The sequence below is a fragment of the Aegilops tauschii genome, chromosome 4 (assembly GCF_002575655.3).
Source record: "Aegilops tauschii subsp. strangulata cultivar AL8/78 chromosome 4, Aet v6.0, whole genome shotgun sequence".
NCBI lineage: Eukaryota > Viridiplantae > Streptophyta > Magnoliopsida > Poales > Poaceae > Aegilops > Aegilops tauschii.
Window position 1 is genome coordinate 206,454,706 of NC_053038.3, and position 12,187 is coordinate 206,466,892.

The following is a 12,187-nucleotide window of genomic DNA, read 5'->3' on the forward strand; positions in this document are numbered from 1 at the left end:
AGTACACAGAGTTCAGGACATAGACTAAAACATCATAGGCGGCACACAGGCTCGCGACGACTGAAACTAATACTACCATCAAGCCTACATCAGTCCCAAGAGGTACTGTGGAGGTAATCGTAGCCCGACAGCTGGTAGTGAGGCAACGGATAGCTCTCCACGTCAGCAGACTGGGGGCCGCGGATACTCAGGTGTAGAGCCCGACGCTCAGGTGGCAGAAGAGAACCAAGTGCGGGAGAGTAGCCTCCCACCTCTGGCCAACCAACACCGTGGGGCATCACGGTCCTGGCTGGGTAGATCGCAGTACGCGGTACCTGTCCAGACCGGACAAAGGGGTGCAGCAGCGTCAGAGCACGGTAAAGGTGCTGACGGGTGGTGTACATCTCGTGGCGAAGAGCTCGGTTAGCTCGATCCAGCCCATCAGCATGCAGAACCAGGTGCTGATGGTAGAAGGGCTCCCGGGTGACAGTGGAGTAGGCAGCAGTATAGTATCCCTCCGTACCAACATCAGAGGCGATAGCAATGTGCCTGAAAGGGGAGGTGTCCAACTCCTGATACTCTCCACGAAGACGTGTCAGAGCAGCATAGGCTGCATCGTGGACAGCCATATCGATGGTCACACCAACACCATGTGCGGTGTGCAGCACAGTAGTGGAGTCGTACTCCCGAGAGTAGAGGTGGACGATGGCACGGTACTGCTCCTGGTTAAAGTCCTGGAACTCCTCGTAGACGGTGAACTCAGGGTGCCAGCGATAACCCAGATAGGTCATCATCTCAGCTAGCACCGCAGGTGATCCCGAGGCACCAATGGCCATCGTGTGGCGAACAACCTGCCTCGTGGGTTCCATCTGAAAGCAAAGACATTTCAAAGGAGTCAAATGACAGTGTGTGAATGGTTCAAAATACTATTCTAAGAAACATCTATGGTTCATCCATCTTTGGGGTGAACGCGGTCACGGGATCCTAGTGTTAGAGTTAGTAAATTCGTTTAACCCGAGTAGAAGAGAGTTCAGAGTCCCAGAGTAAAGGTCGAGGAGTAAAAGATCCTAGCACCACCCAATGGCGACGTGGGCCCGTAAGCCGCACAGCCATGTTAGTAAAAGCTTTGCAATGACTAGACTCGACTTCGGCCAAGGAGTGTGGAAGGGGGGTTCCTACAGGCAGTCGGCTCTGATACCAACTTGTGACGCCCCCGATTTGACCGTACACTAATCATGCACGCAAATGTGTACGATCACGATCAGGGACTCACGGGAAGATATCACAACACAACTCTACAACATAAATAAGTCATACAAGCATTATAATACAAGCCAGGGGCCTCGAGGGCTCGAATACAAGTGCTCGATCATAGACGAGTCAGCGGAAGCAACAATATCTGAGTACAGACATAAGTTAAACAAGTTTGCCTTAAGAAGGCTAGCACAAAAGTAGCAACGATCGAAAAGGCAAGGCCTCCTGCCTGGGACCTCCTAACTACTCCTGGTCATCGTCAGCGGCCTGCACGTAGTAGTAGGCACCTCCAGTGTCGTAGGAGTCGTCGTCGACGGTGGCGTCTGGCTCCTGAACTCCAACATCTGATTGCGACAATCCGATATAGAAAGGGGAAAAGAGGGAGAAAAGCAACCGTGAGTACTCATCCAAAGTACTCGCAAGCAAGGAGCTACACTACATATGCATGGGTATATGTGTAAAGAGGCATATCAGTGGACTGAACTGCAGAATGCCAGAATAAAAGGGGGATAGCTAGTCCTGTCGAAGACTACGCTTCTGGACATCTCCATCTTGCAGCATGTAGAAGAGAGTAGATTGAAGTCCTCCAAGTAGCATCGCATAGCATAATCCTACCCGGCAATCCCCTCCTCGTCGCCCTGTTAGAGAGCGATCACCGGGTTGTATCTGGCACTTGGAAGGGTGTATTTTATTCAGTATCCAGTTCTAGTTGTCATAAGCTCAAGGTACAACTCCGGGTCGTCCTTTTACCGAGGGACACGGCTATTCGAATAGATAAACTTCCCTGCAGGGGTGCACCACATAACCCAACACGCTCGATCCCAATTGGCCGGACACACTTTTCTGGGTCTTGCCCGGCCTCGTAAGATCAACGCGTCGCAGCCCCACCTAAGCACAACAGAGCGGTCAGCACGCCGGTCTAATCCTAAGCGCGCAGGGGTCTGGGCCCATCGCCCTATGCACACCTGCACGTTGCGAACGCGGCCGCGAGCAGACCTAGCAACCCACACGATCACGGCGGTTACGTCAAAGCGGTCCAACACGGCGCGCGCCACTCAGTCGCTGACGTCACGAGGGCTTCGGCTGATACCACGACGCCGGGATACCCATAACTACTCCCGCGTAGATGGCTAGTGCGTATAGACCAAATGGCCAGACTCAGATCAAATACCAAGATCTCGTTAAGCGTGTTAAGTATCCGCGAACGCCGACCAGGGCCAGGCCCACCTCTTACCTAGGCGGTCTCAACCTGCCCTGTCGCTCCGCCACAAAGATCCACTTGCGGGTACTCCTACGAGCCGACCCGACTTTAGCCATCACATGTGTCATGTATATAGTATATAAGTATATGCCCGTGATCACCGCCCAGGTGATCACGGCCCGATAGTATAGCACAGCAGACGGACAAGAATGTAGGGCCACTGATGGAAATCTAGCATCCTAGACTAAGCAGATAGGATTGCAGGTAAAGGTAACAACAGTAGTTAGCAAGGATAGGCTATGCATCAGAATAGGATATCGAAAGTAGTAACATGCTACACTACTCTAATGCAAGTAGTAGAGAATAGAGTAGGCGATATCTGGTGATCAAGGGGGGGGGGCTTGCCTGGTTGCTCTGGCAAGTAGGAGGGGTCGTCGACTCCGTAGTCGAACTGGGCAGCAGCAGTGTCGGTCTCGTAGTCTACCGGAGAGAAGAGGGGGAAGAAACAGTAAATACAATGCAAACATAAGCATGACGATGCGTGACATGACAGTGAGCGGTGCTAGGGGTGTCCTAACGCGACAGTAGGTGGTACCGGTGAAGGGGGGGAACATCCGGGAGGTATTCCCGATGTTTCACGTTTTCGGACAGACGGACCGGAGGGGGAAAGTTGCTAGTTCGATAGGTTAGGGAGGTGTGGTGGACGAACGGACTGCGTATTCGGATTCGTCTCGTCGTTCTGAGCAACTTTCATATAGAAAACATTTTCATCCGAGTTACGGTTTAAAAGATATGAATTTTCAAAGTTTATTTGAATTTCTGGAATTATTTATATTAAGCAAAAATGAATTATGACGTCAGCATGAGGCAATGCTGACGTCAGCAGGTCAACAGGTCGGCTGACCAGTCAAACCAGACAGGTGGGTCCAGTGGGACCCACCTGTCATTCACTATTTAGGTTAATTAGGGTTTAGCTAATTAATTATTATTTAATTAAATTAAACAGGATTAATTAACTTAATTAATTTATTTATTTAATTAATGAATTAATTAAAATTATTTTTATTTCTTTATTTATTTATTAATTAATTTTTATTAATTAATTTAGTATTATTTTTCTTATTATTAATATTTTATTTATTTTAATTATTTATTAATTAGTTTTTTGTTTTATTATTATCATTATTATTATTATTACTATTATTTATTTATTTATATTTTAATTTTATTTATTTATTTTTATTAGTAAACGTTCTGGCGCTGGGGGCCCGTTTGTCATTGGGCCAGGGGGTCGGGCCCAGTGGCCAGTAGCTCAGGTGGGGCTAGGCCCACCTGGCGGTGGCCCAGAGGGGCGAGGCCCACTGGCAGTGGCCCAGAGGGCACTGCGGCTACGGGCGCAACGGCGTAACGGCGTCGGGCGTCCGCCCGAACGGGACGGCGAGGGGGCGCGGCGGACGAAGGCCGTCGGGGCGCGCGCGGGCGAGGCTCGCCGGCCGGAGCAGCGCCGCAGCAGGGGACGGGCAGAGGCGGCCACGCGCGGCCACGGGCGCGTACGGGGGCGAGGTGCGGGGCGAAGCCAGAGGCCAACGCCGGTGGGAGGCAACGGCGGCGCGGCTCGCGCGGGCGCGCGTCGGTGCGGTCGGGCGTGGGGAAGAAGCTGCGAGGGGGGGGCGCGGTCGAGGCTATGGGCCTGCCCGCGACGGCGAGGGCGCGAGGACGAGGGGGGGCAGGCGGGGCGTGGCCGATGCTGGCGCGCGGTCGGGGCGCGCGCGGGCGAAGGCCGTGCGGGCGCGCGTGCGTGGCCAGGCGCGGCGGGGCGCGTCTGGGCGCGCCGGAGCGCGAGCGGGGCGGCGGTGACCGAGGGGAGAGGGGCGGGCGACGGAGGCCGGTGGCCTCACCGTGGGATGCAGGGTCACCGCAGTGGGGGTCGAGGGGGAGACGGGGGCGACGGCGATGCGGTGTCGAGGCGCAGGCCGGCGAGGAGGAGGAGGCAGGCCGGCGATGCAGTGCTCCGGCGAGGCGAGGGCGCGGGGTCGAGCGCGACGGCGACAGCGACGGCCTCCTCCTCGATCCAGATCGGGGGGGCAGGGGAGGGAGGTGAGATATTTCGGGGGGGAGAGCGAGTGGGTAGGCTGTCGGTGGGGGGGGGAGGGGATAAGGTGAGGGGGGTTGGGCCGGCCGGCTGGGCCTGGGGTGGCCCAGTTGGGCCATGTCCAGTGGGGGGGGCTTTTGTTCCCCTTTTTTTGTTCTGTTTTCTGTTTTGTTTTGCATTTTCTTTTATTTGTTTTCTTTCACCCTTTTAACCCATTTTAAAATACTTAGGCATTTTCTAAAAAGGAGTTTTCTCCACAATAATTACCAGTGTATTATTTGGCACCCATGGAACATTTTTGTTTAAACTTTTGAAAACTTTTATTTTTCACTTTAATTATATTTGAAGTTTGAATTAGGAGTTTGAAAGAAAGGTGATTCCAATGTGATCAAGCCCTGTTTAGCAACGTGATTAGCTTAATCACAGAGAGTTACTGTAGCTTGATTCTCGGGGTGTTACAGTCCATTTTGGCATCATCCTAGGTCGTACCATCAGGGGTAAGCAAATCAGCCACTTTGGTTATTCCGGGGATGTAAGTCTGGCCCAGTGGCCTCATACTCCCCATCCGTGGTATCCAGTTGCTATGGTGAATGTTAACCCCTGATCCATCACCAATACGCCAAATAGAACCCGCACGCAACAGCTCCCTCCCATGAATGATACTTTTGAAAGTGAAGGAACCAGCTGCAGGGCAAACCGCATTCATGATGGAACAGTCCGGATAGTAGTGAGCCTTGAGAACACGAGCACACAAAGACGTTGGCTGTTGAAGGAGGCGCCACGCTTGCTTGGCTAACAAAGCTTGGTTGAAGGCCTCTGGATCTTTGAAACCCAGGCCACCCTCCTTCCTAGCCTCACACATCTTGTCCCAAGAGATCCAATGCACCTTCCTCTCACCATTAGTTGCTCCCCACCAAAATTTTGACGAGATAGATTTCAGGTTCCGGCACATTTTCTTGGTAAGTTGGAAACAACTCATGGTGTGGGTCGGTGTAGCTTGAAGAGAAGATTTCACTAGCACTTCCCGAGCTTTCTTGGATAGGCCCTGCCCCTTCCATCCACCAACTTTGCCTTTAGAGCTCTCTACAACGTGTTTGAACGCTCCTTCCTTGGACCTCCCCACCCATGTGGGGAGCCCCAAATATCTCTCACTAAGAGCCTCCGAACTAATGCCACAAGTTTGCTTCAAGAGCTCCTTGGTTTCCTCCTGGCAACCATTCCCAAAGAATATAGAGGATTTCTGCAAGTTTACCTTCTGACCAGAAGCAGCCTCATATCGCCCCAAGATATCCTTAAACCTCCATACTTGCCTGTGTCGCCTCCAGGAAAACAATACTATCATCCGCGAACAGCAAGTGAGTAACTTGCGGTCCATTAGATTCAAAAGAAACCCCGCTAATTGCCTTCTCCTCTTGGGCACGTTTCAGCAACACAGAGAACCCCTCCACACAAAACAGAAAGAGGTACGGAGAGAGCGAGTCACCCTGTCGGAGTCCTCTGGACGAAAAAAACATCCTTGATAATCCACCATTGAGCTTGACTCTAAACCTTGCTGAAGATACACACCTCATCACCATCTGAATCCACTCCTCATTGAATCCAAATTTACGCAAGACTTGCTCCAGAAAACTCCACTCGACACGGTCGTAAGCCTTCATCATATCGAGCTTGACCGCGCAAAGGCACTTTTTCCTCTTCCTAGTACTGATTGCATGAACACACTCGTAGGCCACCAGCACGTTGTCAGTGATAAGTCTGCCCGGTACGAACGCACTTTGCTCCTCCGAGATCAGCACTGGAAGAAAACACTTAAGACGATTAGCCAACACTTTTGTAGCAATTTTATACAAGACATTACATAGGCTAATCGGCCTGAACTGTGAGAGCAACTCCGGTGAGTTGACTTTCGGGATCATCACAATCACAGTCTCATTAAAAGCCTCCAGCGCGGTTTCCCCCATGAGAAACCTCCGGACAGCACCACACACATCATCTCTAACCAAGGACCAGTGTCACTGGTAGAACAACGCAGGGAAGCCATCCGGCCCCGGCGATTTGGTCGGTCCCATCTGAAACAATGCAACTTCAATCTCCTTTTCAGTGATCGGGGAGGAAAGCTTGTCATTCATGATAGGATCAACAAGCGGCACAATGCTGTCCAGTAAAGCGTCCGCTCCCGTCGAACCCTCGGAAGTGAACAAGTTCTCATAAAATGACGCTGCCATCTCCCTCATCTCCTCCTCAACAGTGCACCTGGACCCGTCCTCCCTCTTGAGCGCCCTGATTGTGTTCTTCCTCTTCATGTGAGTAGCTCTATTCTGGAAATATTGGGTGTTTTGATCCCCAGCCTTGAGCCAGTCAACCCGGGACCGCTGATGATAGAAGATCTCCTCCCGCTCAAAGACCTCTCACAACTTCTCCTCGATCTCCTTGATCTCCTGCGAGTAGCCAGTGGTCCTCGCACGAATCTTTGCATCGGTGAGCTACGCCTTGAGCCCCTTAATTTGCTTCCTGATCGAACCAAAAATCTCCCTTGCCCATAATTGCATGCTGCCAGCCGTTCGAGCTAAACGCTGACAAAAAGCAGCTATATCCTTCTCCCCGCTGTCCGCTCCCATCCACGCAGCCTCCACCATACTATCATACTGATCATGACGCGTCCAAGCTTCCTCGAACCGGAATGGCCTCGGGCCACGGGCGTGCTCGTTTGGAGCTGTCTCCAAGGCACGCACCAAGATAACCTGATGATCCGACTCCTCCGTCATCAAGTGCTCAACCAGAGTCTCCGGAAAGATAGACAAGAAATCTCCGTTACACACTGCCCTATCCAACCTGACCTGAATATTGTCATCTCCTTCCCTCTTATTATCCCAGGTGAACTGGTAACCAGAGAAGCCCAGATCGGCCAAACCACATTCTGCTAAAAAATCACGAAAATCTTCCATTTGATTAAAACTCCTCAGATTTCCCCCGGACTGATCAGCTTGGAACAACGCTTCATTGAAGTCACCAACACATATCCACGGCAAGTCATCTTGGGCTCGTAAGTATCTGATCGCATCCCAAGATTTCTTCCTTAGCTCCATCCGCGGTTCCCCATAAAATCCAGTGACCCTAAGGGATTTGCCTTCCAACACCACCTCCGCATCAATGAAATATTGGCAGAACGGTCGGACTGAAACATGCACATGCTCCCTCCACCAGAGTGCTAATCCACCCCTTAGTCCTTGACAAACCACAACCACACTGCATCTGAACCCTAAACTCCACATCAGCTTCTCCATACCCCTAGTCTTCTTCTTTGTCTCCGATAAAAACACCACCGCTGGGTTGTGGGACCGTACCAGGTCATGCAATTCGCCTACTGTCGAGTCCAACCCCAAGCCTCGACAGTTCCAGGCTAGGATATTCACTGGAGCCAGCGGCCCTGGAGACCAGGGTCCGCCGATGAGGATCCATTCTTTCCGGATATGCGCTCAAACACCGAGGACGTTTTCTGTCTCGTTTCGCGAATGAAGGCATCATGCTCTCCCTTTGCCACCCACACTTGTTTCGTTCTCCGCTTCCTGTTGTCACCAAAAAAACTATCATGCGGTTCATAGCTTGACCTCCTGTCCAAGTCAACTCTGAGTTTCCTTCTGTAAGTGCCTCTTCGCCTCCCATGTGTGTCCATCCTATCTCCATCTCCACTCCAAGCTCCTCTCTCAAACCCCCCATGAAATCTACCATCATATTCTTTCTCCTTGCCCTTGCCCCTGCCATCCACAGCTGAACTCCGTTCCTCCCCCAAGCCACCTCTGTGTCTCTGCTCCATCAACTTGTGTCGCATATCATTCTCACGCCGCTGCTCAAGACTATCACGCAGGTCCCTCCTCTGTTCTGCACCAAGCCTCGATCTCGATTTACCCGGGCTGTTAACCTCAGCATCAACATGAATGTGACTTTCGCCAGTGCGAGCGTCACCCGATCCCGATAGCTCAGCATTTAAATTCCTCCTTGTGGGTAAATCTCTCACCCTCGGGTTTGAGGAGCGAGACCTCGCTGCATCACCAGTGTGATTGCCACTGCGACTGCTTTGGCTGCCCGACCCCCACCAGTTGTTCCATCTCCCGCCGACGCATTCCTTCCCGGAGAAGCCCTTAACCAGCTACCCCACTGATCTGCCGACTCAATTGGAGGATCACAGCGGTCACCATTGTGCACCAAGCGCCCGCAATCGAAACAAAAGTGTGGGATTTTCTCATAGTAGAAGTCAAACCAGGTCTTCTCCTTGTCCTCCTTCGACTTCTTGAGATAGAAGCCACGGACCAAAGGATCAAAAACAGAAATTGTGGCCCTCACTCTCAGAAATCCTCCTCTGGCAAAACCCTCTCTGTCAACATCAACCTTAACTATGTCGCCCAGCCAGTTCCCAAGCGCCTTGCCAAATGCCTCCGTCCTCCTATCCGGGGGCAAGTCAAGCACCCACACCCAGACATCAACCATGTCAAAAACCATCTTCGATGGTCTGACGCTCCCCTCATAATCCTTCATAATCAGAACACTAAAATCAAATTGCCATGGGCCATTGTTCATCACATGTTTCCAATCGCCTTCACTTCCGAATTGCACCATGATGATATTGGGACCAATCTCGCTAAACTTCGCTTCCCTGTGCAGGCCCCAAGCTCTAGGCATCGTCCTCTTCACCGCAGACATCTTCATAGGCCTTACAGAACATACCTTGCCCACCGCCATCAGTCTGCATCGCTTCTGGAAACCAGGATCAGGATCATCAAACACAAAGCCTTGCACCTCCTTGTCCATCAGCACCATGCCGCCGAGCCTCTCTGACAGGCTCGCCGCCGGGTCCGGGGTCTTATTCCCCCCAGGGGACTTGGCAGAAGATCCCTCCTTCCGGACCAACGGCGTCGCCACCACCACGGGCGCTGCAGAAGAAGACGCCCGCAGAGACGCACCCGAACCGCGCTCTGTCGCCCCCGCCATCAGCTCCGCTCGATCGCAGGGGAGAGCAGTTGCCACCGGCGGAGAATAGGGAGACGCAGTCGCCGCCCTATAGACCGCCGGAGCCCAACCACCCCCGTAGACGAAACCCTAACCCTAGCGCTCGCCCCGCTGCCGCCTTAGCGTTTCGAAACGTGGTGGACCCTCAAAAAAATAGCAAGTGTTGGTTGGTTAGTTTCACTTCAGTTTGGACACTTGGAAGGTTTCGATTGACACATAAAAAAAGGCAACTACCAATCGGTTTCGTTGGAAGGAATTATCATGTGAAGCTAAAAAAAGAAACGGAGTCTTAGTCATTGACGTTTTTGGGAAGTGAGTTAAAAAAAGGAAACCGCTGGTCTGTTTGTTACCGTCCTGATTTTCTGGGGATAAGGAAGGACGGCAAAAGAAAGATATTGTGTTAAACGGTTTTAGAAGGAAAGCCATCAGTGCAACATTGGAAGGTTTGGATCGGCTACACACCAAAAAAAAGTTTCCTAAAATATGGAGGGGAGTCGGCCAGTTTGTTTTGACCGAAGAAGAGAAGGTGGATTAAAGATTGCTTTGCATGCAGAATTAATTAACGGAAACACTAATGCCCGCACGTGTGGCACGAAGACAATCGGTCCAAACGCCCTAATCACCATTGGATCAATTAGCACGATTTTTACAGCAAAAATTTTGCCACGTCATCTCAAGTGCCCGTGCGGCTAGGAAACCAGCCGCCCGAACGCCTCCCACTCCTTTTGTCTCACCTTTGGATATCTTTTCTTCCCCACTCTGCTTCCACCCGGCCCGAATCAGGCTCACCGTATCCATTGAGCAGCTCACCGCACACACTCGCACGGGATGGAGGGACGAAAGAGGGTAGGTGCGGCAGTTCGTTGACGGTGGCCGCGGCGGCTCCGTGCAGGGAGGCAGAGGCCCGTCGACGCCATGGACGCGCCTGCGATGGGGGGCGACGCTATGGGAGTCCTCCCCGAGGGCGTTCTCCCATCGGCGAGTGGGGTTCTCGCCCTCCATGGGATCTCGCCGCGGTTGGAGGTGTGGATGGTGGCTGGCGCGGCGGCATGCCCGGAGACCGTGGCGGAGGATCTCCTCCGGGCGGCTGACCCTGCAGGGGCTGCCGTGGTGGCGTGCTCAAGCACTCATGCTTGGGGCGGCTCCGACGACGCTTGAGGAGCTGCACAATTGCAGAGTGCAGGCGGTCGTCCGGGGAGCGCGCGCCGTCAGCGCTGGCGGAGAGGAGCGGCGGGAAGACGACGCGTCCGACGGCGCGTCTACGACGTGAGGCTCGGATTGCTGGTAAGGCCGAGGCTGTGCGTGCAACATCCTCCAGGCGGCGCTGAACAGGGCAGGTGCGGGTGAATGAGGAGGTCGCCTTCATCCCGGCGAGATCCAGTGTCCCCGCAGTCGCCGTACGTTGGAGCGTTGTGGCAGCTCGCCAGTGAGTCCCGGTTGTGCCCTTCTTTTCCTTATCCTCCTCCTTGCTCACATCCATGTCTGACGGCCAGGGATGGCTCGCGCTGATGCTAGGCACCATCGCTGGTCTCCATGCCCAATGGCCAGAGATGGCTCGCGCCGGTGCTCTATGCGTCGATGGTCTTCACGCCCGGTGCCAGGTTGGCCCAGCTCGGCGTGCCCCTGTGGCTGCGTTCCTATTCTGCAACACTACCAGCAAAAGGAGCAAGCCGGGGGCGTTCACCAATTGTTCGATCTTGTACTTCATCCCCTCTCCACGCTTCGACCCGCCAAATCCCATCAGGAAACTTTTTGCAAAGTGAGCAGTGCTTTCAACCCCTATGTCATTCCCTCTCAATGATTTATTTGATCATGTCGTGCATGAATGCCTGTTAAAAACATTCACGAGATACCTGTTTAGAACATTCAGGTAATGCCGAGTGAGCATATTCCCTCTCTTCACGTTGCTACTGATGTATGCGTAGTGGACATTGGCCCATGAATCAACCATTTTACTTTCCGATTCAACGAATTCTTAAGATGCAATTGTTTCATGGGCACTTCACACATTTTTTCTGATGTTATATAGCGATGACTTTTAAGGAAATATGCTCTAGAGGCAATAATAAAGTTGTTATATATATTTCCTTATATCATGATAAATGTTTATTATTCATGCTAGAATTGTATTAACCGAAAACTTAGTGCATGTGTGAATACATAGACAAATAAGGTGTCACTAGTATGCCTCTACTTGACTAGCTAATTGAATCAAAGATAATTAAGTTTCCTAGCCATAGACATGAGTTGTCATTTGATTAACGGGATCACATCATCAGACCCATTCTGTTAGCTTAGCACTTGATCGTTTAGTATGTTGCTATTGCTTTTTTCATGACTTATACATGTTCTTATGACTATGAGATTGTGCAACTCCCGAATACCGGAGGAATACCTTGTGTGCTATCAAACATCACAACGTAACTGGGTGATTATAAAGATGCTCTACAGGTGTCTCCGAAGGTACTTGTTGGGTTGGCGTAGATCGAGATTAGGATTTGTCACTCCAAGTATCGGAGAGGTATCTCTGGGCCCTCTCGGTAATTCACATCACTATAAGCCTTGCAAGCAATGCAACTAATGAGTTAGTTGCGGGATGATGAATTACGGAACGAGTAAAGAGACTTGCCGGTAACGAGATTGAACTAGGTACTGAG

At 51.9% G+C, this 12,187-nt stretch overlaps 1 protein-coding gene and 1 long non-coding RNA gene across 2 annotated transcripts; one reads left to right on the plus strand and one right to left on the minus strand.

The window, feature by feature from the left end:
* Positions 1 to 7,009: 7,009 nt before the first annotated feature.
* Positions 7,010 to 7,612, minus strand: LOC141021761 (uncharacterized). Its single transcript, XM_073497615.1, has one exon. It carries the CDS (start codon positions 7,610 to 7,612, stop codon positions 7,010 to 7,012), a length of 603 nt encoding a protein of 200 aa, XP_073353716.1.
* Positions 7,613 to 10,257: 2,645 nt separating this feature from the next.
* LOC109772840 (uncharacterized) lies at positions 10,258 to 11,621 on the plus strand. Its single transcript, XR_002235185.4, has 2 exons — positions 10,258 to 10,956; positions 11,046 to 11,621. It is a non-coding gene; the product is annotated as an uncharacterized lncRNA (long non-coding RNA).
* Positions 11,622 to 12,187: the final 566 nt, after the last annotated feature.

Excerpts from the sequence above, each read along its gene's own strand:
- LOC141021761 (XM_073497615.1), bottom strand. The coding sequence starts at position 7,612 with ATGGAGCTAAGGAAGAAATCTTGGGATGCGATCAGATACTTACGAGCC.